Source organism: Maniola hyperantus, chromosome 15 (assembly GCF_902806685.2).
Source record: "Maniola hyperantus chromosome 15, iAphHyp1.2, whole genome shotgun sequence".
NCBI classification, from domain to species: Eukaryota; Metazoa; Arthropoda; class Insecta; order Lepidoptera; family Nymphalidae; genus Maniola; species Maniola hyperantus.
Genome location: NC_048550.1, coordinates 5445128 through 5469753, shown reverse-complemented (window position 1 = coordinate 5469753; position 24626 = coordinate 5445128). Strand labels below are relative to the sequence as shown.

Genomic DNA, 24626 nt, shown 5'->3' with positions numbered 1-24626 from the left:
CACCAACTGCCGCCTGCCTGTTGATTGTCGAGTCGAGCTATTTTTGTTAACAAATAAAGTTTTGCAAAGCCAATTATAATAGTAAGAAAATAAGGAATAAAATGAGTCACTTTGAGTTTTGTATTCCTTTACAAAAGGACGAGCTACTTGAAGCTCATGCTGGTAAATATCACGTTGAAGATGTTGTTCAGCCACGATTGTTATTGTCGAAGTTACAAGGTTTGTATTCAACTTTTTCAAGTTATTTTTTAAATAAATAGACTATCTCTGCTTAAATATTTTAGCCCAGGGCTAGTAATAAGAGCACCAATATTTTAGAATAGAAATAGAAATAAACTTACAAGTTACTTTTGAATCGTTAACTGCATCTACCTCTGATTCGGAATGCCTTGTTAAAGTGCCCACTGACGATACGTCCATCAATCCAAATGGAGTGGACGTCTTCCAAAATCGTTTCGTGAATGTGAAAAACGTATGCCAATTGAATGGACGTCGTCCAGCTTTGGATTTCCGAATGGATTGAAGTCCATGCGTCCAATACAAATGGATGTCAGTTTTGGATGTGTGGATGGATGAATGTTATTACCATAAACAATAAACATGTCTTATATAGCTATAGGATATTTTTTATCCCGGGAAAACAAAGATTCCTACTGGATTTAAAAAGAATCGAATTCAAAAGATAGCCGACAATCACTACCTACCCATATATGCGCAAGTATGTTGGTTTGTCCTTCAATCACAACGCAAGCAACAGAGCAATGGGTCAACCCATTGTTATCTTTTGCATGAATGTAGTTAAAGACCTGGAGAGTGACATATGCTACTTTTTATCCTGATCAAAGAGTTCCCACAGGATTTTTAAGAACCTTAAATTCACATAAATGAAGTTGCAGGCATCAGCTCATAAATAATAATTAAATACATAATAAGTAGCTTAATCTTTTTTTTGTAGATGCTGCCCGCGCCTATAACTCTGAGAGTGTTGAATATATACTTGAACATTTTGACACATATTTTTCAATTATTGTGCATGGAACTAAACTTGAATGGAATATGATAAATAAAGGTATCTTTAAAATTTAAATGTCTTGTTTAAAAAATTCTTTGTTTTGAGGGTGGTATGGCATAGTTCAAACTATGCTAATCAATTGATGGAAGCTATGTTGACCCAAACTGCTAACTGGATGTGTAACCATCCCTCCATAACTTGGATAGTATGTTAAGGCAAAATCGTCTTTGTTATTCTCACTAACATTGATAAGAGTTATGTGCTATTCGTTGTTTGGTACTCTTAGTTGTGTCAATGTTAACTAATGCATTATCATCCCTAGAAAATCCTTACCATTATGTGATTAATGATTGAACAACTAATAACTGCTAACAACTGTTTCTTCCAAAATTATTGTAAAATTCTAGGTAGGAAATCTCATACAGTGGTATTTTAAAAAGTAAAGACAAATCCATGTTTGTTTGTGTGTGCCATGCATGCGTGTAGTAGCATACTACATAGCTATTGGTGCAGTGTTTATCTACCTTTGGGTAAAACAACACTTACAAGTATCAAAACATGGGGGCATAATACTAGTCTATAGAAGTTGTAATTGTACAGTATATTAGTAGGTATGATGGACTGACGATATAAAGAGGCTGGCGGGAAGTGGCTGGATGAGGAAGGCTGAGGACCGGGTGTGGTGGCGCTCTTTAGGGAAGGCCTATGTCCAACAGTGGACGTCCACAGGCTGATGATGATTAGTAGAGTACAGTAATTGTATGGTAGTATAAAAGGTGGTCACTGAAAATCAGCGTGGGGGTGTCTAGTACCTCAGATATTTGCCATAGAGTTTTGTGTCTCAGGTCCCCGACATTTCAACACAAGCTGACCTACCAGGACGATATTGCCTGCACTATGTATATGATACCTCCCTTGAATAAACATTATTCTATTCTATTCTATATATAATTGTCTACAGGTTTTGATCATATGGCAAGAACTGTGAAAAGCCTTTGTGTACATCTGGAGCCAATACTTCAGGAACAGACTATAGATGAGGACCTACGCGTTAAGAACTTAAACATAGTGAAGATGATCATGTATCTATTCACAGAAATAATGAAAATTAAAGATGTGAAGCTAACTGCTGATGTAAGTCTGTCTGCTATAGTGTCTTTTTACATTTTAGTCTGTGCTCATCATTATCATCATCACTACCCATATTATAATGCAAAAGTGTATTTGTTTATTGGTTCATTGGTTTATTGGTTTGTCCTTCGATCACGTCGCAACGGATCGATGATTTTTTGGATTTGCATGGATATAGTTAAAGACCTGGAGAGTGACACAGGTTACTTTTTATCCTGGAAAATCAAGCAGTTCCCACAGGATTTTTAACAACCTAAATTCACGCGAACGTAGTCGCGGGCAGCAGCTAGTAGTTAATAACATGGTTTTGTAACCAGTGAAGACTGACTTATATCTGAGCCTTCTTGTTTTTACCTACTCTGTCAAGATCATAGGGGCCCCGTTATTCTAATGTGCCCAGGGCCTCTAATAGGTTAAAAACGGCTCTGTCCAGAGGCTCTGAGAGATAATGTTGCATACATTTGATGCTGCTTGTCCATCTATTGGTGTGGCTATCCAGTGCCAAAACTGTGTTTATGAGACAATGGGATTTTTGGACAAGAATACATCTCAAAGCTGCCCAGTAGAATTGAATTTAGCAGTTGACACTATTTTTCTTCAACTTTTCCTAAGACTCCATTCTTATTAAAAATAGATGTAAAGAACATTAGGTATCTAAACTATTCATTGGGCTATGCAAAACTATTTTGTAAAAGGTAATTTGAGTGAAGAAAGTCTCTTTCATTCTACAAAATTGAAATATTTTCAGAGATTAAAAAAGTTAACATTAGGTAAGAAAGGAAAGAAAGCAACAACAGATGAGGATGAATTGTGCGGCTGGACGGAGGCAGATAAGCAAGCTGCTTTAATATCACTACATCTTCTTCTCCAACTACCACTTTCCCACCTCTGGGATCCACCATTGGCTGAGGATAATTTTGTATCGTAAGTACTCAGCATTAGACCCGTAAGTTTTACTCATGTAAGTAGCTTACATGATTAACTTACGACTTTACTAACATACAGTAAACACTCTTATACTACAGTACGCGGCAGAAAATAATGTACATCGACCTTTAGAAAGAGATAGCAAACGTCGACAAAACGTCACATAGGTATGAGTGACAGACGCAAATGCTCTACATAGCTGAAATCTCATTCTAAAGGTACATTATTTTCTGCCGCGTACTGTAGGTACATTTACCTTAGTAAATTTGTTGTCAATTAATTACCTAAGCTACTTATGTAAGTAAAAATTACAGGTGTAATTGCGGCCTTTCACAAACAAAACTATTGACACTCATTTGCAAAAGAAATTTAGCTGATTGCAACTACATATTGAAATTGAGGAACTAGCAATTAGAACTGCACTGGACCTCTTTTAACTTAAACACATTTTTTCCATCCAGTCTTGGTCCAGTTACGTCAATCCATGTTATTATTAGCAATGAAAACATTATCATCGACCCATCGCCGACCCTCTATTGAGTACGAGTCTCCTCTCAATATGAGAAGGGTTTTGGCCATAACCTACCAAGCTAGCCCAGTGCATATTGGCAGACTTCACACACCTTTGAGAACATTATGGAGAACTCTAGGGCATGCAAGTTACCTCACGATGTTTTCCTTCACCTTTAAAGGAAATGATATTTAATTGTTTCTTTCATAAGCTGTTAGTTCTAAGTTCTTTCGCACGACTTATCTGTCTAAATTTGCATGCTGTAGGCGCCTATAATTTGAATTATATAAGAACTCAGCATCTAGGATTGGAATAATGAAATTTTTTATTTTGTATGATTCTGTTGGTGGTTCAATAAAAAAATTGCTCAATACGCACATAAAGTTAAGGGTCTCTAATCGAACTTCGGAACCCTCGACTACAAGGCCAACGTCGCTCAACTTCCGTGCTAGTCCCCCAAAAATTTAAATAATTTTAATTTTATTGAAGGCATATTTTCCCATTGTTACAGAATGGTAGCTGAACCTTGCTACAAAGCATTAGAAGAACAGATAGCAAAAAATAAAACTGTTAGAGAAATAGTGTTTCAAATACTTGGTGTGCTCATAAAGAAGTATAACCATGGGACATCTTGCCTTATTAAACTAGTTCAGGTAATTGAGCAAAAAAAAGTACTAAATTCTCTTCTAATTCGTATACAATTAAACAACAACAATGATTTTGTTTTTGTTTTAGATTTTACAAATCTCAGAACACTCTGTTTCACCAATATGTGCTGGAGTAGTGCAACTAACAAAAGATTTCGGTCTTGGAACATTTGGACCACAAATGGTATCGAAAAATCCTTTTATTATTAACTTATTAAATGTATTTCATATAATATCACCATTTAGACAATATATTTAATTAATATTGATATTGATAAGGCTAACATTCAGAGACTTATAAGATCCCTAGCGTCCCTAGATTTTTCCCTAGCGTTAAGGTTGTCTGGAAGAGATCGCTATTTAGCGATAAGACCGCCTTTTTGTACCTACTTATTAAGATTTCTTTTTGTAACCTGTCATTTGTGTTTCTGTGGTGCAATAAAGTATATACATACATACCTACATACATTCATACAATTATGAGACTCACTTATTGTCTTATACATACCTACAATATTTAGACAAACATTTGTGTTAGGTTCGTGAAATAGCAGAAGCACTGGCGTCCACTGAAGAGGATAATGGAGGCATCGGCACAGAGCAGGGGGCCGCCAAGAACTGTGGGGCGTTCCTACTGGAGCTCACCAAGGAGTTGCCCAAGGAAATGGCCAATGCTATTGCCACTATACAACCTTATTTAGAAACTGATGAGGTACAAATTAAACTTCACAAAAAATTTCTTCTTCATTTTAATAAATCTGCAACACTTATTGATTATGACTTATGAAATCAATCTGTTATTTATACGTCAAAAAAAAAGTATGATCAAACTGAATCTTTTTTAAACATCTCAATCTAAGAAACAAAAACCCTTGAAGTTATTTCGGCTTTCCGCCTGTTGTTCTTTCTAGTTTTTAGCTTATATGGCGAGGTGTCACGTGTTTGAATTTCTTAGTATAGACTTTTTTAATTCAAAAATGTTTTTTTCAGTCATATACAATCCGGATCAGTGTACTCGGTATGATATGCGAGGTACTGAGTGTAGAGTTGCGTGGCGAGGGACTGAGCGACGAGCAACGCATCCGACGCGACGACTTCCTCGACGATCTGTACGACCACATGCACGACCTTTCCGCGTACGTGCGACACAAGGCAAGTCTGCACCCGTGCCTAATCACATGTATCAATAAACTGGCTGTGACGTGCGAGGTAGTGAGTGTGGAACTCCGTGGCGAGGGACTGAGCGACGAGCAACGTATCCGACGCGACGACTTCCTCGACGATCTGTACAACCATAGGCACGACCTCTCCGCGTACGTGCGACACAAGGCAAGTCTACACCCATGCCTAATCACACGTATCAGTAAACTCGGTGTGACGTGCGAGGTACTAAGCGTAGAGTAGCGTGTTTCTGTGCTGCGTAAAAGAACACCAAATCGCTTTTTAGGGTTCCATATCCAAAGAGTATAAACGGAGCCCTATTAATGTTCTCTGCTCTCTGTCTGACTGTCTGATTAGAATGTTGGCCGAAATCAAATATTGAAATAAAAATTCGATTGGGAATACAACATTAGTAGTAAAGTACCTTCTATGGTTTTATGGAGAAAGCACTGGCTTGCATACTTTTGACGCCAAGTCCGTTTTCTTCTAGAATGGAATGGAATGGAATGGTTTTTTTTATTCATGTAAACTTTTTACAAGTACTTATGAATAGTCAGGTAGTTTTAATTTACCACTGGTTCGGAATGCCGCTCCTACCGAGAAGAACCAGCAAGAAACTCGGCGGTTGCTCTTTTTAATTTTTCAATTTACAATGTTATTATACCGTACTATACAAGCAATTGCAGCCCCGTGCATTGCTGGAGCGAGTCAAATCCAAGTTTTTTTATCGTTTACATAGTCTGCGACTGTATAATATGCTTTTTTAGGAGCATACTTTTAACACGTTTTTTACTTCGATCTTGTAAGTTAAAAAATAATTGGTACGATCAGGTTCTTCAGTTCTGGTGTCGGCTGATGCGTGAGCTGTGCATCCCGGTGACGCGGCAGCGCGGCGTGCTCGAGCGGGCCATAGGTCGGCTGAGGGACAAGGCCGCGCTCGTTAGGAAAGCTGCTATACAACTGCTCAAAGTAAGGACCATTATTTAGCATCCCACTACTATGATATACAATACTAGATCATCCCCGCGACTTCGACCGCTTGGGTTTGTTTTTAGGGTTCTTAGGATTTTTAGGGATCTCAAAAAAAGTTTTATATCTTAAAAGATGGTACGGAACCCCTTGTATGCGAGTCCGACTCTCACTTGACCGGATTTTTAAAATACGAAATAAATGATACCGGCGAGTTTGTCGGTGTGAGTTTAAATTTTTAAGCATCCCATGGAAAGTGTTTGATTTTCCGGGATAAAAAAGCCTATTTATTATTAAACCCAGGATTCAAGCTATCTCTGTTTAAATAGATGAATGCCTGAAGATGGTGGAGATTTAAAATTTGGACTATCTTAGTCCTTAAGTAGATACCCTAGGGGTGAAATAAGAAAGATTTTTGAAAATTTTTCAATGGGATCTTTTAAAACGAAATCCAGGCGATGTTGCGGGGATAAGCTAATTTTAAACATATTTCAGGTGTTTTTAGAATGTAACCCATTCTCTGCCCAATTAAAACTCGACCTGTTGGAGAAACAGTTGGAGGATGAACAAAAAATACTGGATGGTCTTCAAAAAAAAGTTAACCCTAGCCCTGATCCGGAACTTGTCAAAAAATGGGAGAAAATCGAAAAGGATGTCGTCAAGACGATCAAAGAGAAAATGGATATCTTAACCCAAGATGAACCAGAGCTGTCCCAAGCTACTATAGAGAATTTGTATGAAGCGATTCGCAAGAGTATAAGAGAGAAAAATTACTTTAAAGCTTACCTGATTGTGAAGCACACGGAAAGACAGTATCCTGATGCCAAGTTGTTAAGATGTGATATGGAAAAAAGTGATCAGGTATGTTATTTGGTCCTATAAATAAATAAACAATACATTACAATCTCACGTCATAGTGAGCGATGATACCGCTTAAAGTGGGAGTACTGCTCTATCTATAGACAGAAATGCAAATAAATTAAGTACAGTGCGACAAGGCTCTCTTGGCACTTGAATGACATTGACATTGGGGGCGCTGCTGGAGAACAAAGGCTTAGAATATTCAAACAAGAATAAAGGGAACACTTGACGGCAACGTAGATTTTCACCACGCGCGCGCCTTGTCGCGGTGTATTGTAGTTTTTGATCTTTTTTTTTAAATGAATAGACAAGCGCTTGGCTGCAATCAGACCTGCTGGCAAGTATTGATGCAGCCTAAGATGGAGCGCGCATGCTTAGAAGATGCTTATTCCCTCTGGACTTGAAGGTATACCCATATTAAAATTGGAGAGGAAAACATACTTGGTTGAACCCAAATCCGTGCGCGTGCCCAATCTAAACACGAGGCAAATTACTGCGCATTGTTCTATGCGGATCTCAGCAAAAAATATTTTATTATTTTACCCTGTGCCAACCACCATCTTACAACTTAGTACAGTACGCGGTACATTTTCAGCTTTGTAGAAAGTTGTCTCTGTCACTCATACCTATATGACGTTTTGTCGGTCTCAACGACAGAGACGATGCTCTACAAATCCGTTATCTCCTTCTAAAGGTCGATGTACATTTCTTTTTGCCGCGTAATGTACTACTTCTTATGCGCGCAATGTACCTTCCATATAATTATGTATATTCAACACTGTATCTTCGCACTGTATAAAACTATTCAATCTTTTTCATTGTGTAGGTCGATTTCGTAAAACCTGCATCAATCATTATTACAATCTCATGTGTTGTGATTGGCTGAATTTGTGCGATTCTTGTTGCAGCAATGCACAGTGAGCGAGTGTCAACCAATCAGAAGTGATTACGATCATGACATTGTAGCTGTCATTCTACCGCAATCGAGGCCCCATGATATCACTAGTTTTAAAGCCTTTAAAGTTTTAAAAATACCTTCAATACATTTATTTTTATTTTCGTGTTAAAGTATTTTGATTTGACTCATATTTTTGTCTCATCTAGCTGGAGTACTTTGTAGCACTTCTTCGTAACATATTTGTGATACCGGAAAGACGGCAATCCCTAACAGAGCAATGCGAGAATGAACTCGCACTATCCAAGAGATTAGAAGAAAAAGAAAGCATTGTGGCGTTCCTTCAAGAGTCTGTTTACTTCAGCCGAATGATATCCGAAGCGATACCTCTAATCAATTCGTTGTTGATGTCTAAACAAGCGGGTGACGTCAACGAGGCGATAGATTTCTTCACTACAGCACACCAGTTTAACATCGAGTCTGCTAAAGTGGGTGTCGCTAATATGTTACAGCTCGTGTGGTCGCCGGATCAGGTGGGTACTTTTTATCTCGCTTTCGACTTTTATAAATAGTAAATACACAATTATTATTAAAGTTCAGTACACAATCTTTTAAGGCCCATTTGAATGTGGATTTTAAACTAATTAAAGTTTAGTGCGGTTGCCAAAAAGTGATCATTAAAAAATATTAAATCAGATTAAGTGAGCTTTATCCTTGAGCAAGCCAGCCTAAGTGTTAAACATTGAATAGGGCTCTCCATAAAATGGATGATATTGACACTGTGTTTGAAGCCGTTGACGTAGTTTTACCTTTGGGTAAAACGACACCAGCATAAGGTAGCTATCTAACAGTCTAGAATTTTCCCCTTCCAAGTTAACCTGTTTCCACGCATCCGGGTCGACGCATAAAGACGGAGACGAGTGAATGTGTAACGTAAAACTCTGGACTGAATGTTGGCTATGGAATCGACACCTATTATTTTACGAGAGCAACCTTTGACTGAAGCCGGCATATTTGCCGATCTGTTACTAGTCTATAGAAGAGGTTGTTTATTAGGATAAACGCGAGGCAGTTGAACGCGCATATCGCGAAATGTATCTCGAGTGCGACAGTAAAGCTGAGCGCGCACGGGCTTTCACCATAGCGAGTAAACTCGTGTCGCTCGTGGGCCACGTGGACAGTGGCAGCGCACTCGCGTTGGAGCACCTCGTCGACAAGTGGCTGGCTAAGGGTGACATCACACCAGGCATCATTCAGGTAAGTAACACGCGGCATTAAGTGCGTGCATTGTACAAAAACAGATCTCAGCCGACCTTATGTATTTAATCCTTCTCTGTCGTCCTATACCTAAAAAGCAGTTAACTGCTAAAAATCCATGCTAATATTATAAAAATGCGAAAATGTCTGTCTGTCTCTCTGTCTGTCTGCTAGCTTTTTACGGCCCAATAGTTTAACCGATTTTAATGAAATTTGGTGCAGAGTTAGCTTACAAACCGGGGAAGGGTATAAGGCTACTTTTTATTCCGGGAAATCAAAGAGTTCCTACGGAATTTTAAGAAAACCTCAATCCACGCAGACAAGTCGCGGGCATCATCTAGTAGTTTAATAAATATTGCCAAAAAATATGCATTTTAGCAAATCTGATGTTTCTAACAAAGCTACGTAGAACCATACTAAACACTATCTATGCACCTTGGACCTACGTTCTTTTCCTAATAGGATCTGAAATCAGTACATTTTCTCAATCCGTATTTTTAAGAATTTGAATTCCTTAGGATGTGACCTGTTAATTTAAAAAAAACTGATAAAACAAATTGTTTATTTTAGGTCTTCTGGGAAATGTTTCTTAAAAAGATCGACGGTACAACGGACATGGATAGCTACGCGGCACTGTCACTACTCGTTATGATCTCTAAAGCCAAGCCATCTGTAGCGCTCGCCAACATGGAAGTCATACAAGCGCACGGTCTGACCGGCGACTATAACTCTAGAAGCTTGAGCGCTAAATTACTAACATGTCTGGCTAAAAAAAACCAAAGATACCCAGCGGACCATACAATATTTATTTCTCTATACGAAAGTCTTATGGAAACATTTTCAAAGTTCGATAAGTTCGCCTCGTTCGCCTCGTTCGCCGCTAACTCTATAGACTTCATTTACGCGGTTTGTGACACCCCTGAGATTGTATGCATGAAAATGTTAGCAGAAATGTATAAGCGTTTAGAAGAAACAATGGTGAAGCAAGACGAAGAAGACGCCAGTATGCCAAGTGAATTGTTGACTAGATTTATATTTGTACTGGGACATATTGCGCTGCAACATCTAATTTACTTGGATATCAGTGTTTACAGCGAACTCAGGAGAAGAAATCAGGTAGAGTAAATGATTTTAAAAAATCGTCATTTTAAATTATAGAACAACAGCACATGTCTTGAAATTATAAATTCCTGTTTACACATTCAATAGAATAGAACATATATATAATACAACAGTCATCATGATTAACCCATAAGTGAATAAAAGTGTATTAAGTGAATAAAATACTAAGCCCCACCGTGATTGCAGTCTTGCGCATAGTAGGAACCAGCCAAATCTACGCTCTTTTGTCCATGCATGTTCTGCACTCTATCTCTGTTTATTCATTCAAACTGTCTATATTTTTATTGACTTGAGAATGTATGTTTTCAGGTGCGCGAAGAACGCAAAGCGGAGGAGAAACGCAAGAAGAAAGCGGGCGCGTTCGCGACACCAGTCCGCCGTGGTCGCGTGGACGACTTGCGGCGACAGACGCTCATGAACGCGAGCAATGCGAGCGCCTCGTCGCGCGGACAACGATCTGCAAGCGTGGTGTCAAATAAAATGTCATCGGTAAGCTCCCAGCAGTTAAATAGTCGCGTTTAACCTACGATACAAGTGCGAGCTCGCGCAGGTATTATTCCACGCGTTCATGTACTGTGTACGGATGAGTACTTACACTAATGCAAATGGTGTGTTCACAACGCTGCACTGATACGCCGCGGTTGCGTCGACGACTTGCGACGACAGGCGTTGTCATGAATGCCAACTATTCGCCGCACGGACTACCGTCTCCGTAGTGTCGAATAAAGTTCCATGTGCACCAGTAACATTTTTTCAGTGTTTTTGTTGCTATCTAATTTAGCTTTTATATTTGTTTTGCGCGGTGAAGCCCTAAATTGCTATTTATAGGTCAAATAATTTATTCTATCAAGAAATTTTTATATCATATATTTCTTGCATGGTGATATTTTTCGCATTTTACTAATAAGTCGTGGAACACAAACGAACGGCCGTAAAAAAGCTTCGCTTCCAAAGGTCTCAGATAGGTTTGTTTTTCAGACGAACACAACAATGACGGAAGAGGAGGCCGGTCTCGAAGGCGCCGTCGCCGACGACGCGGACGCAGAATACGTCCGCAGCGTGTGCGAGCGGGACATCGTCGGTCCGGGAACTACATTGGGTAGATACCTGCCGCTGCTCAAGTGGTTGCTCTCACATCCCGCGCGCTGCACTTCAGCGCTGCAAGCGGCTGCTGCGCTCACGCTGACACGGTAAATGTTACCTTTCTACCACTAAATTAGGCCTGAATTCGCCTGGCAGATACTATCTTTGTAGAACATCATTTTATAGCAAAGCACCGCAACTGTAGTGGTAGTTGCTAAACCGTACGAGTGTGACATTGTCGCTCCGGGAACTGTATTGCCTAATTTTTTTTTTTTAATTTTTTTATTCAATTACAAATTAGTTCTTGACTGTGATCTCATCAGGTGGTAAGTGATGACGCTAAGATGGAAGCTGACTAACTTGGAAGGGATGTGGAAGTTTCATTAAGCCCATGCCCCTTGTGGTTTCTACGCGGCATCGAACCGGAATGCTAAATTACTTGGCAGCTAGACTTTGCCTGGTAATAAGGGTGTAACTAATAATGTAACTATAAAATAAATAAGAGTGATAATTAACTACAGCTGAAGCCTCCCACCAGAAAAAGACTCACACCAACTAGGACTCACACACGAGGGTCAAGTATATATATACATGATGATGATATTTTCCATAGGTACATGTTGGTGTCGAGCTCGGTATGCGAGGACAGCCTCGTGTTGATGGTGACGGTGCTCAAGAAATCCAAAAACGTTTCGCTGAGAACTAATCTCACCATCGCCTTTGCAGACCTAACGTTGCGATTCCCGAATCTCACTCAACCTTGGACACATCATATTTACCAGATGTAAGTTTATCACGGGCTCGATTGCGGTAAAATGGCAGTTACAGTGTGACGATTGCAATCACCTCAGCAGGGCGATTTCGTAAAACCTGCATCAATCATTATTACAATCTCAATTGTTGTGATTGACTGAATTTGTGCTATTGTGGTTGCAACAATGCATTGTAGCCATTAGTGAGCGAGCGTCAACCAATCAGAGGTGATTGCGATCGGGACGTTGTAGCTGTCATTCTACATCGGGCTCTGATTCGCCAGCACTTTTTGGCTAAAATGCATTGTTGAAGGAAAAATACTATAATTTCTACCAATCACAGCAATTCAGATTGTAGCAATGATTGATGCAGCTTTTTCATAATCGATCTACAGGATACTAGTTTAAAACGACACACACACAAATACCATAATTTCCAAAGTAAACTAGTCAATCGCTTAAAAATGCTTTATTTCATATCAGTAGTGAATTTTTAACAATCCTCAGCCATTTGGATGCAATGATAATTTTAAACTCAAAAGACCTCATTTTCATCCGCCTCTGTAACATGAAACACGTTCAATACCTGATTTGCTATTAAATGTACTAAAAACCCTATATGCTTAAGCTTTTACATTTCACCAACGTTGATAGATACGAGCATCGAAACACTTCAGTGTCAAAGTAAAATGGACCGTAAAAGTCATGGTTTAAAACTCAAATTCGTCCACACACTTACAGCCAGCGCTGCGCGCAGTGGTAATGAATTTTTAACTTTAAATCAAGAATCTTTAGGTGCATTTTACTCCGACGTTATTGTGTTTCGAGTGATTTGATACTCAGATTTTATCTATAGTACGCGACAGGGCAAGATGGTAATCGGGGTATGAGGCGGGGACGCCCCGTATACCCGCGCTATCCCGCACTGGGTTAGCGTGGCGGGTGTGCGGGGCGTTTCCACCCCGATGGCCATCTCGATCTATCGCGTACTATGTATATGTTGGTGGAATGTAAAATCTCATACTAAGCACACTGATAATATTCGTGTCTACAGCCTAAGCGACGAAGAGTTGGAAATCCGTCAGTGTGCAGTCAAGATGCTGTCGTTCCTTGTACTCCACGAGATGGTCCGCGTAAAGGGACAAATCGCCGACATGGCGCTGTGTTGTGCCGACAACGACCCGCGCGTGGCCGCCATGACGAAGGTGTTCTTCAAACAACTCTCGCAGAAAGGCAACGCCCTCTACAACGTCATGCCGGATATCATATCCAGGCTGAGCGACCCAGAGCTAGGTGTGCCCGAGGACCAGTATAGGGTCATCATGAAGTAAGTAGACACCATTTCTTTTTATTTTATTCAGATACAAGCTAACCCTTGACTGTAATCTCACCTTGGTGGTAAGTGACAAAGATGATGCAGTCTAAAATGGAAGCGGGCTAACCTGGAAGGGGTAAACCCGTTTGGTTTCTACATGGCATCATACCGGAACAAAATCGCTTGGCGATACAGCTTTTCCGGTATGGTGGTAACTATCCACGGCCGAAGCCTAGACCAGACTAGACCAGAGAAAATTATGAAATTACTAGATGATGCCTGCGACTTCGTTCGCGTGGATTTAGATTTTTAAAAATCCTGTGGAACTCTTTGATTTTCCGGGATCAAAAGCAGCCTATGTCCTTCCCCGGGATGCAAGCTATCTCTGTACCAAATTTAATCGAAATCGGTTTAACGGATGGGCCGTGAAAAGCTAGCAGACAGACAGACAGACAGACGGACAGACACACTGTCGCATTTATAATATTAGTATGGATAAAATTCCAAAATTCCCTTACCGGGAGTCGTACCCGGGGCCTTTCACTTCCATTAGACCACAGCGCTCACCATTGCGCTCACTACTGATCCAGGGAGGTCGTCGTTCGACCATTCTTCTTCAAACAGCTGTCAACAAGACATTCTTCCATGTATCTCTCTAAGTCACCCCCGATACAATCATCAATCCTCACCTCATAAATTAAAACGTTATTATAACAGTAATACATGATTCTCCTATGGCGCTTTTATCTTTTTTCCAGATACATAACATCCCTCATCCAAAAAGACAGACAAATGGAAGCCCTAGTTGAGAAGCTGTGTCAACGTTTCAAGCTATCGACTGAGGAGCGACAGTGGCGCGACCTGGCGTACTGCCTCACACTGTTCTCATACAACGAGCGCTCCCTGCGCAAACTCATCGAGAACCTCGACTGCTATAAGGACAAGCTTCACAGTCCCGGCGTCATGGAGTCGTTCACTACTATCATGAATAACACATCGAAATCGGCCAAAAATGAAATAAAGGTATGATTAAACCAAGATATTATTTTAACAAGTTAAAAATTGTAGCTTATTTTTAATCAATTGTAGGGTCCCTTAGTTCATAGCACACAAACACTAGTTAAATACTGTGTACCGGATTGTTTACTGCAGTACGACAAGGCTCTTTTGGCACTTGAATGACATTGCCTGACATTGAATGACATTGACAGGGGGGCGTAGTTTTTTTTTCTTTATTTATTTAGGGGCTTTTATATTTATATACATGTCAGCCCCATTATAATCTAGGGGGCGTAGTTGTAGAACAAAGGCTGCCAGCAAATTATGTATATGTATTTATATCAGCCATAGTAATGTACTTACTATATGTATATTATATCGCCTATCCATCTAGTAGGTGTCTACCAACGCTGGATTTTCAGATAAGTAGGTGGCCATCCTAGTAGCATACAGTACGCGGCAGAAAATAATGTACATCGAAGGAGGTAGCGGTTTTGTAGATCATTGTCTCTGTCGTCGAGACCGATAAAACGTCACAAAGTTATGAGTGACAGAGACGATGCTCTATGTACTGTATGTACTGTAGTAACCAGTAGCACCATTTTAACATTTTCAGAGTCTAGTCACAGAGCTAGGGGACAAAATAGAAGAATGCTTCGCAGTGAGAGAGAGGGAAGGGGAGGGTGAGACGAACGGCGCGGCGGAAAGAGAGGCTAATAGATTAGAGCCGCGAGCAACGCCGCAACGTCGCAAGCCCACGCCGCGCAGCAATCGACGCCGGTCCAGCTCCAGTAATGAAGAGGTCAGTATTAAGATAAGAAAAATGTTTATCTGGTGTATAGCGCGTAAAATTTTACTCCTCACGCGCCATTTTAACTTTATGTTTCAAATTTCGTGTCAAAAGTACGATTTTAGTCCTTATTTTAAACCGTACTTTTGACATGACAGTTGACCCATAGAGTTAAAATGGCGCGTGAGGAGTCATTTTGTACGGACTATAAATACCATCAGCTCGAAACTTTAGTCTAGTGCTGACGTCACTAAAATGGCGGCCACGCGCATTTGCAATTTTTGGGACTTATAATTAAAAATTGCCTGTCTGTCTGTTTCTCTTTTCATGGTCCATCCGTTTAACTGTTTTTGATACAAAGATAGCTTGCATCCTAAAGTTGTAAATAGACTTCTTTTATCTCGGAAAATCAAACTTCAAAAACATAAATCCACGCCGACAAAGTCGCGGGCATCATCTAGCTCAGTATAAAATAAAAACGCTGTCGTGGCATAACATACAAAATGTATAACATGCACAAAATGTATTATGGATATTCATTATTCATACATAGTTTTGTCAACTTTCAGAATGAACCACCAGAGAACACACTGGCAACTCCACAGTCAGTTAGAAAATCGGCGAGAAAAGCGACACGGAAAAACAAAGCCACTTATGAATTTGATTCAGATGAATCAGGTTTGTCACGTTTATATCGATAGTTCGATTGAAACATAAACTAAAGGCATGCATAAAAATTTAAAAAACTTAAAAAGAGTTATTTCTTGTACAATGGTATGGAACCCTTCCTGTGCTAGTCTGACTCGCACTTTATCGATTTTTTTTCTATATTTCTAATGTTTTTTTTATTTTTTCAGAAGATGAAGATTTTCAGAAAAAAGACGACAATGTTTTCAAAAAACCCACTACTAGGAAAGTTACTCGTAGGAGAATTTAATTTAGATTTTTTTTTGTTACCTATTAAGTAAATATATTTTTTTGATAAATAAATTGCATTTTTATTTCCTGAATTTAAAAGTTTATATTACTGTTTCAATAAAGCCAGTATTGTTCCCTAAGCAAGAACGTCTATTATTTTATTATATTTCAAACAAAAACCGGGGCAATTTGCAATATGGTAGGTAACTTACCCATATGCAGTAAATGAGAAATACCAAGACACTGAAAAGATCATCTATGGAACTAAAATAGCTGAAGGTGATTCATCACCATCACCTACCAGAAAAAGAATTCATCATCATCAGAGCTATTTTGTTTATGGTTAAGTTGTAGTCCAAAACCTCAACCAGACTGTTGTAGCAAACAAGCCCTCCACAGTTCACATCTGTCTCCAGCGGCAGTTTACAACGAATTTTTATTGTAAACAAGTGCTTACACTGTTATAAACCGTCGGTGGAAACTAGATGTCGAGGATTTGTTTTTTATCACACTGGCTGGGGTTTGTGTTTGGTGGTAAAAGAAAGTTGGTATAGGCTCAAAAGGGCTAGAGCCCAGGGCCGTAAAACCAGTTTAAAAAAAGGAAGTTGACATTGACAAAGATTACGTCATATTGACAAATAAACTTCTACAAAATAACGCCAACTGCAACAAAATACAAACAAAAACAAAGCAAGAATAAAGCCAAAGTTATTTTTGAAATTTTAATGGGCTTACATTTAATTAAATCGTTATTTAATGTTAGGACAGGAGTATTTAAGTGTTCTGTGGCTAAGATATTCTTGTATTTACATATTGTTTCATATATGATCCGGCCTGTTCTATCCGCAATGTCCATTCACCATAAATGTCGTTCCCCATTATATCCTCGGTCAAATATTAAAAGATTTCCTGTACCTGATGAAAAAGTGCTATGGTCTTCTAAATTTAGGGAATATAAACCATCTAATTATACTTCACCCACTATTGAAGGCAAACCTTGGGCAGATAGCGAAATAGGTAAAGGAGATTATTAGTTGCTGATCGTTCCTCCCTGTGTTGGGGACAATACGCAGAGAAACTTTCAGCTTTTATAAAATAACGAAGGCCTGGCAAGCGCTGGCTCTCTCTATATGAAATTATCTGTGTAAAAGAGGTCAAGCTCCACTGTGCAAACCTTCACAATCAAGTATTTATTGTATTTCAACCTGTTGTTTTACATTCCCAAACATAAATTATTTATTACTATTTTAAGTTGAACATTGAATAAAGTTTATTAGAAAAAAATTACAGGTAACCCTGCCTTCACACCAAAATGGAATGATATAGATGGAAATGTCAATAGAAAAAGTTATATGGGTGTATATCAGATTAAGGACAGCTTTCCACTAAATCCAATAGGCAGGACTGGTATATGTGGTAGAGGGGTGCTTGGCCGTTGGGGACCGAACCATGCTGCTGACCCTGTCGTCACTCGGTGGAAAAAATTAGATAACAAAGAGTAAGTAGAAAATTATTATGTATTTTTGATAAAACAAGTATATATGTTCAGTCAAGGCAAACTAATAAGACATTCTCTTTCAGCTGCTGATAATAAATTATTTTAGTGGTTAGTGTAAACATTTTAAAATTTCTATATTAAATTTTAAATTTTAATAAACATGCTGGTAAATGAAAAGTCTCATTTGTAGATATCATAGAGGTAGGTTAATCAGTCATCTTCTTTATTTTTACACCTTCTTTAAATTTAAAATATATTAGCCTTTATGCATAAATTAATTCTTGATTTATTTTGAGTTAAACAAAAAAACAATGTTCCACCTTCACAGCTTCTCAAGTCCTTAGGACAGGGTCGCCATGTGGAGATTGGTGTTGGTGGTAATGATAGAAATAAAACGTCTGATCATGTTGAGCTTAAGCCGCGTAAAAATCGAGAATGCATTAATACAATGCAATGTGCAACTTTAGCAGTTTTGGGGCAAGCAGGTGTTACACCGCGCTTACGGTTGGAGAGACACCAAGCCTACACTACAAATTCTTTATAAATATTTCAGGTCTGTTCTCCAGTTTATAGCAATCAGAAGAAGAGACTCAGGAGAGTGGGCACTTCCAGGAGGAATGGTGGACCCTGGAGAGAAAGTTGCAGCCACTGCCATCAGGGAATTTCAAGAAGAAGCCATGAATTCACTTGACGCAACTGAAGGTTTCTATTCAATTACTTGATGTTTATCTTCTATAAAATCTTTGCATGGTAATAATTTAAAGTTGGGGTATAAAATTGGTCAAGTGCGACGTCAGACTCACACAGGAAGGGTTTTGTGCCATTGTGCAAGAAATAACACTTTAATTTTTTTAACTTTTCATGGCAGCAATTTTGAAATATTTAGTATTTGTTGTTATAGCGGCAACAAAAATACTCATTCTGTGAAAATTTCGGGCCCCTACCTATTAAGGTTAACGCTGACAGACAGACGGACGGACAGCAGAGTAGGGTCCTGTTAGAACCCTTCGGGTACGTTACCCTAAAAATGAAGTGTGTATTCATTATAATAATAAAAATGACAGATACTTGTAACACTCAACCCTAAGCCCAGCAAGGTGATTGATGTATAGGAATCAAACCATATTAATTGTAAGCTCATTAAGGCACTTGTCCCACTGTGTGTCACACGGACGAGAAAATGATTACCTATCGAATATTTTTCTCTCAAAAAGCATACAATTGATTTATGATTAACTAGATGATGCAGCGACTGTGTGGATTTAGGTTTTAAAAATCCTGTAGGAACTCTTTGATTTTCCAGGATAAAAAGTAGCCTATGTCCTGCTTCTGGATGTAAACTATCTCTGTACGAAATTTCGTTAAAATCGGTTGAATAGATGGGCCGTGAAAGGCTAGCAGACAGACAGACACACTTTCGCATTTATAATATTAATATGGATGGTTGTGTCAATAAAAGATAAATATATTAATTATTGATCGCTGACTGTGGTCTCAGCTAATCAAAGAAAAACTCGCGACTCTCTCTTGGCGGTGAACACAACACGTCGTTTGGTTAACTTTAATGTACGACGGCCCGTTACACTCACACACTTGCTTACAGCCCAGAGACAAAACTATCCTACTCAGTTCTCATTGCTCGCACTCTAGTTTTTAGGTCAACTCATTCCTCGCTAATAGCTATTACTTTCTCGTATGTTAGTCGATTATAGTCAGGGTTCGGACAATTGCCTAGCATACAACCAACTCCCAACAATACTTCTTTGTTTGGGTTTTGTAAGTATGTCTTATCCAAAGAAGTGCATTTTTACACCACATAATATTATGTCAAGTAATACCAAACTCTTTGCATATTCTAACAATAGCTCTTTGTCATCAGATGAAAAAGACCAATGGAAAGAGAAATTCCACCATTTCTTCAGCGATGGCATTGAGATTTACAGTGGATATGTAGATGATCCTCGTAACACTGACAATGCTTGGATGGAAACAGTGGCCTATAACTTCCATGATGAATCAGGTTCGATGGTGGGAGCATTCAATCTTAAAGCGGGCGATGACGCTGTGGGTGTACGATGGGTGGACATTACAAATGATTTAAACCTCTATGCAAGCCATAAAGACATAGTTAATGCAGTACTTAAAAAACATACAGAAAAATAAGGGGTACTTAAAATAGCATAATATTCAAATATGTGTGACTTAAGTAGTTCATTGTTACACGCACAACGCGAAATGCATTTTTTTAGGTATGTACTATGTAGCAATTCAGTAGGTATAAGAAAATAAAAATAAAATTAGAATAATTTTGAGTTATTTATTTACATAACCTTTTTGATAAATAATTAATAAGCTTCTAGAATGTGCAAAATAACCACTGTATTTTTTTGCATTAAACCTAATTACTGTCAACCGATGAATTACAGACTTGTGGAAAGATAAGAGGCTCCATTTTACTGAACAGGCAACAGCCTAGAATAATCTAATAATCTAAAGAATAATAGAATAATCTTTAGTGTCAGAACACTTTTTTAATAAATCTTCTAAGTCTTGAAGTTTTTTAGTAATAACCCCTAACTCACTTTCAGAAGAGAAATCTGTCTCTAAAATTGATTCAGAAGGAATTTCCTGAATTAATTGTTTTAACTGTTTCTTTAAACCTAGCACTGTAGGTGCTGGAGTTTCGGAACGAATGGATACCTCATAACACAATTCGTCCTTCAAAAGTGAATGAAACTGGGCAAAAGTCTGTTCCATTGTGTTAAGTCAAAACACATTTAACAAAATATCGAGCTTGTGTAACTGTCTATGTTTAGCCTTATACAAATTGGTTAAACACAAACACAAAAGAAGTTATTTAAACTATTAAATATACACAAGCAAAATACACAACAAAAACAATATTCTTAAGTCTATCCTAACTATTTTATCAATTATGTTCCTATTCCAAAATATTGTTAATAATACAAGCACATATTATTACTATAGTAAACAAAATATAACAAAATAAAACTTCCCAAAATTGAATAAATGATTGTAAGGTGCAGTATCACCTTTATGAGTACACAGTGTGTTACAACCTTTACAATTACAAAAGTAAACAGGCAACAAAGTTGCAATGAACTCTGACTAGCATATTATCTTTCAAAACAACAAAGAGATTGTGCAATGGTTTGATGGCTGTTACTTTACACTTTTAACACATAACCTAAAATACAACAAAATCTGTTTCTAATGTCACTTTAAACTACCAGCATTCAATTAAACTTAACATGTTTTGTGTGTGAAGTAGCTTTTATCATAACCTTAACACAGCTCTAAACAAAATTTCAACAAAATAATGAAGTATCAAGTCACTGAAAAAAAATTGTTCATAACTTCATACTTGAACTTAATGTAATCTCTGAATATAGTTTATATATTTAGTTTCACAAGTTGTAACTCTTAGTATTTATAAATGTATGTGTGTAACTAGTTAACAGGACATAGCGTTTCAAAACTTTAATTATACTAAGTTACCGGAATTTTCAAACATAAGATGTACTTACTATTGAAAGCAATACCCAACAACAACTCAGTTAAGCAATGTTTATTACTAAACTGAAGGCAAACATTCACTTATACACCTCCAAGGTAAGTCAAATAACATAATTGAACGGCATAAACACCATTTATAATGTGTTAATTAAATAAGAAAAAACAAATGTTGGACTATACTCAGAAAATTACTTAAACTATCAAACAAAATTTCTAACTATTAGTTATTATTTAGTTAGTTAACCATAAAAAACAGCTTAGTGCTCTTTGCAATGTGTCACTACTTAGAAAATTGTACAATCAGCGGAGTACATTTCATAAAATTCACAAAATTTCTCAAAATATACTGAAATAACTATATAAAAAAAAACGTTCGGGCGCCATTTGTAAGGGTGATAAATTGGGCGGAATAGAAATATACCCGGATACGGAATAATCTACCACCTTACAAAGATTAGAGGAAAAAAATAATTTACTTTACTTGATCTATCTACCTAGTAAAGAATAGAAGCTAGCCGTCGACTCCCTTGTAATGCATATGAGGTGTTATAAATGAAATTTGCTAGATGTTAGGCAAAATTGTTTTTAATGTAACTTTTACCGGGGTCGCTTAATACAGAATGATGGCTAATAATGCTTAGTTATTCTAGCTTAATGCCAAGACTTAATTTAGATACATTAGAATGACTTAGGTAGATAGTACATAAGATCTATGTTTTAAATTTAAGATGCCATTGGCATGGAATAGACAATGACACAGTAAAATTCATAAAATTGTTTCAAAATAAAAGCTCAGTAGTAAAGACAGGGTTCTTACTGTACACATACACTAAGAAGGTTCACTAAACTGTTGCAGGATACAAACATTTGCTTACTTGTAGGTGCGAAGACTGCAAGGTAGCTGGACGGCATCGGCCAAGATCCAAAACTCAATTTATTTGATTCTTCACAACCGAAATGTTTCATTACAAAGATTTTCACCAAGTCTTATCCATAGCAATTAAGTTGTCAACGTGAATGTGCAAAAGTAATAAATACGAAAACCGAAAACGCAAACGGAAAACTAAAACGGAAAACTGAAGCTAAACGTAAAACGTAAACGTAAACGTAAAATTAAAAACGTAAACCCTGTAACAAAGAAAAACAAGATTATAATTTGTGCTGTGTGAAAATTTCGACACGTGGAATTTTCCCGATCAAACACAACTCACCTATTGAACTCCTGGCCACCAATGGTTTTCAGAAGTCCACCCACAACCCATTATCCTCATTTATTTGGGAAGTTAAAATAACTGGAACTGAAAGAAATCATGAGATTAGGATTTTCTCTAACCAAACCGCCATTTTTGTCGAATCCACATTACTTGATTTTTCACTCACCATAACTGATGAAACATTGAAAATACGTTAGGATGACTAAAATTTATGACTATTGTATTTTTCCAGGCGAAGCCATGGGCGAAAAGAAGTGAGATTTTCCTGGAACGAAAAAAATTCGTCTTCACATGTTGACTCCAGGAAAATTCTAAATCTCAGCAATCGGTGTTGCCAGACGCAACCCGAGTGTGGCCGCACTCATTTAGTTTGATCATGAAGCCAATTCATTTTTGAATATTTGCGGAACCTAAGGATATATTATAAGAACCGTTTTGTTAATGACTTAACAATAAACAAATGATATTATGGTTTTATTTAATTATTTTGTTTTATTTTTACGACAATTGACAACGAAGCAAACGCCATCTATTGTGGCTCGAATGAACTCTGAACATCGACCCACGCGTAGTTCTGCACCTTGATGCTAGGTGGCACCAACATACTTTGAACAAAATAGATTTTAATTAAAAGCGAAACGCTAATTAGTAGTTCAAAATTTACAACGTCACAAGAAAATAAATCTAAAATTTAAATAAATTTAAAATATCTAATAATTATCCTACCTGGACGCGCAACTGACTTGTTTGTGATTAGGACTATCTTTTCACTAAGTCTGTGTAGAGCGATATCAGCAGATTTAGCATAAAACTTGGTCCCATGCTAGTAAATCTTATTTAACAGACTATGTGGTCGCACAATGACCAGCAGTTTGTAAGGGTGGTAAATTGGGCGGAATAGAAATATACCCGGATACGGAATAATCTACCACCTTACAAAGATTAGAGGAAAATAATAATTTACTTTACTTGATCTATCTACCTAGTAAAGAATAGAGCTAGCCGTCGACTCCCTTGTAATGTATATGAGGTGTTATAAATGAAATTTGCTAGATGTTAGGCAAAATTGTTTTTAATGTAACTTTTACCGGGGTCGCTTAATACATTGTGATGGCTAATAATGCTTAGTTATTCTAGCTTAATGCCAAGACTTAATTTAGATACATTAGAATGCCTTAGGTAGATAGTACATAAAATCTATGTTTTAAATTTAAGATGCCATTGGCATGGAATAGACAATGACACAGTAAAATTCATAAAATTGTTTCAAAATAAAAGCTCAGTAGTAAAGACAGGGTTCTTACTGTACACATACACTAAGAAGGTTCACTAAACTGTTGCAGGATACAAACATTTGCTTACTTGTAGGTGCGAAGACTGCAAGGTAGCTGGACGGCATCGGCCAAGATCCAAAACTCAATTTATTTGATTCTTCACAACCGAAATGTTTCATTACAAAGATTTTCACCAAGTCTTATCCATAGCAATTAAGTTGTCAACGTGAATGTGCAAAAGAAATAAATACGAAAACCGAAAACGCAAACGGAAAACTAAAACGGAAAACTGAAGCTAAACGTAAAACGTAAACGTAAACCCTGTAACAAAGAAAAACAAGATTATAATTTGTGCTGTGTGAAAATTTCGACACGTGGAATTTTCCCGATCAAACACAACTCACCTATTGAACTCCTGGCCACCAATGGTTTTCAGAAGTCCACCCACAACCCATTATCCTCATTTATTTGGGAAGATAAAATAACTGGAACTGGAATGAAATCATAAAATTAGGATTTTCTCTAACCAAACCGCCATTTTGTCGAATCCACATTACTTGATTTTTCACTCACCATAATTGATGAAACATTGAAATACGTTAGGATGACTAAAATTTTATAACTATTGTATTTTCCCAGGCGAAGCCATGGGCGAAAAAGAATGAGATTTTCCTGGAACGAAAAAAAATTCGTCTTCACATGTTGACTCCAGGAAAATTCTAAATCTCACCTATCGGTGTTGCCAGACGCAAC

General features: G+C 37.8%; 2 protein-coding genes and 1 long non-coding RNA gene across 5 annotated transcripts; 2 read left to right on the top strand and 1 right to left on the bottom strand.

The window, feature by feature from the left end:
• The first annotated feature begins 13 nt into the window (after positions 1-13).
• On the top strand, positions 14-16426 carry Cap-D2 (CAP-D2 condensin subunit). 2 transcript variants are annotated; one of them, XM_034976278.2, is made up of 21 exons: positions 14-219; positions 956-1069; positions 1974-2146; positions 2892-3067; positions 4093-4234; positions 4317-4412; positions 4767-4940; positions 5219-5380; positions 6221-6358; positions 6854-7219; positions 8324-8647; positions 9171-9371; positions 9942-10487; positions 10803-10982; positions 11472-11683; positions 12190-12360; positions 13383-13655; positions 14402-14666; positions 15259-15444; positions 16002-16110; positions 16290-16426. In XM_034976278.2, the coding sequence occupies exons 1-21, from the start codon at positions 102-104 to the stop codon at positions 16367-16369; spliced, it is 4206 nt and encodes a 1401-aa protein (XP_034832169.1). In that variant the 5' UTR covers positions 14-101; the 3' UTR covers positions 16370-16426. The 2 variants fall into 2 exon arrangements, with proteins under 2 accessions (XP_034832169.1, XP_069359396.1); XM_069503295.1 differs by having other exon boundaries at positions 16293-16381.
• A 560-nt stretch (positions 16427-16986) lies between these two features.
• LOC117989179 (ADP-ribose pyrophosphatase, mitochondrial) lies at positions 16987-20148 on the top strand. Of its 2 annotated transcripts, XM_034976501.2 has the most exons (4): positions 16987-17367; positions 17641-17848; positions 18402-18550; positions 19728-20147. In XM_034976501.2, exons 1-4 carry the CDS (start codon positions 17076-17078, stop codon positions 20009-20011), a joined length of 933 nt encoding a protein of 310 aa, XP_034832392.1. In that variant the 5' UTR covers positions 16987-17075; the 3' UTR covers positions 20012-20147. The 2 variants fall into 2 exon arrangements, with proteins under 2 accessions (XP_034832392.1, XP_069359418.1); XM_069503317.1 differs by lacking the exon at positions 16987-17367 and having other exon boundaries at positions 17628-17848; positions 19728-20148.
• Positions 20149-24084: 3936 nt separating this feature from the next.
• Positions 24085-24455, bottom strand: LOC138403344 (uncharacterized). The gene is made up of 2 exons (XR_011237609.1): positions 24278-24455; positions 24085-24194 (listed from the first exon to the last, which is right to left on the bottom strand). It is a non-coding gene; the product is annotated as an uncharacterized lncRNA (long non-coding RNA).
• Positions 24456-24626: the final 171 nt, after the last annotated feature.

Coding starts and splice junctions, on each gene's coding strand:
- Cap-D2 (XM_034976278.2), top strand. CDS start 102: ATGAGTCACTTTGAGTTTTGTATTCCTTTACAAAAGGACGAGCTACTT. Junction 6,359..6,853: donor CTGCTATACAACTGCTCAAA/GTAAGGACCATT, acceptor AACATATTTCAG/GTGTTTTTAGAATGTAACCC. Junction 10,983..11,471: donor TGTCAAATAAAATGTCATCG/GTAAGCTCCCAG, acceptor TTTGTTTTTCAG/ACGAACACAACAATGACGGA.
- LOC117989179 (XM_034976501.2), top strand. CDS start 17,076: ATGGGCTTACATTTAATTAAATCGTTATTTAATGTTAGGACAGGAGTA. Junction 17,368..17,640: donor TTGGGCAGATAGCGAAATAG/GTAAAGGAGATT, acceptor AAAAAATTACAG/GTAACCCTGCCTTCACACCA. Junction 18,551..19,727: donor TTCACTTGACGCAACTGAAG/GTTTCTATTCAA, acceptor CTTTGTCATCAG/ATGAAAAAGACCAATGGAAA.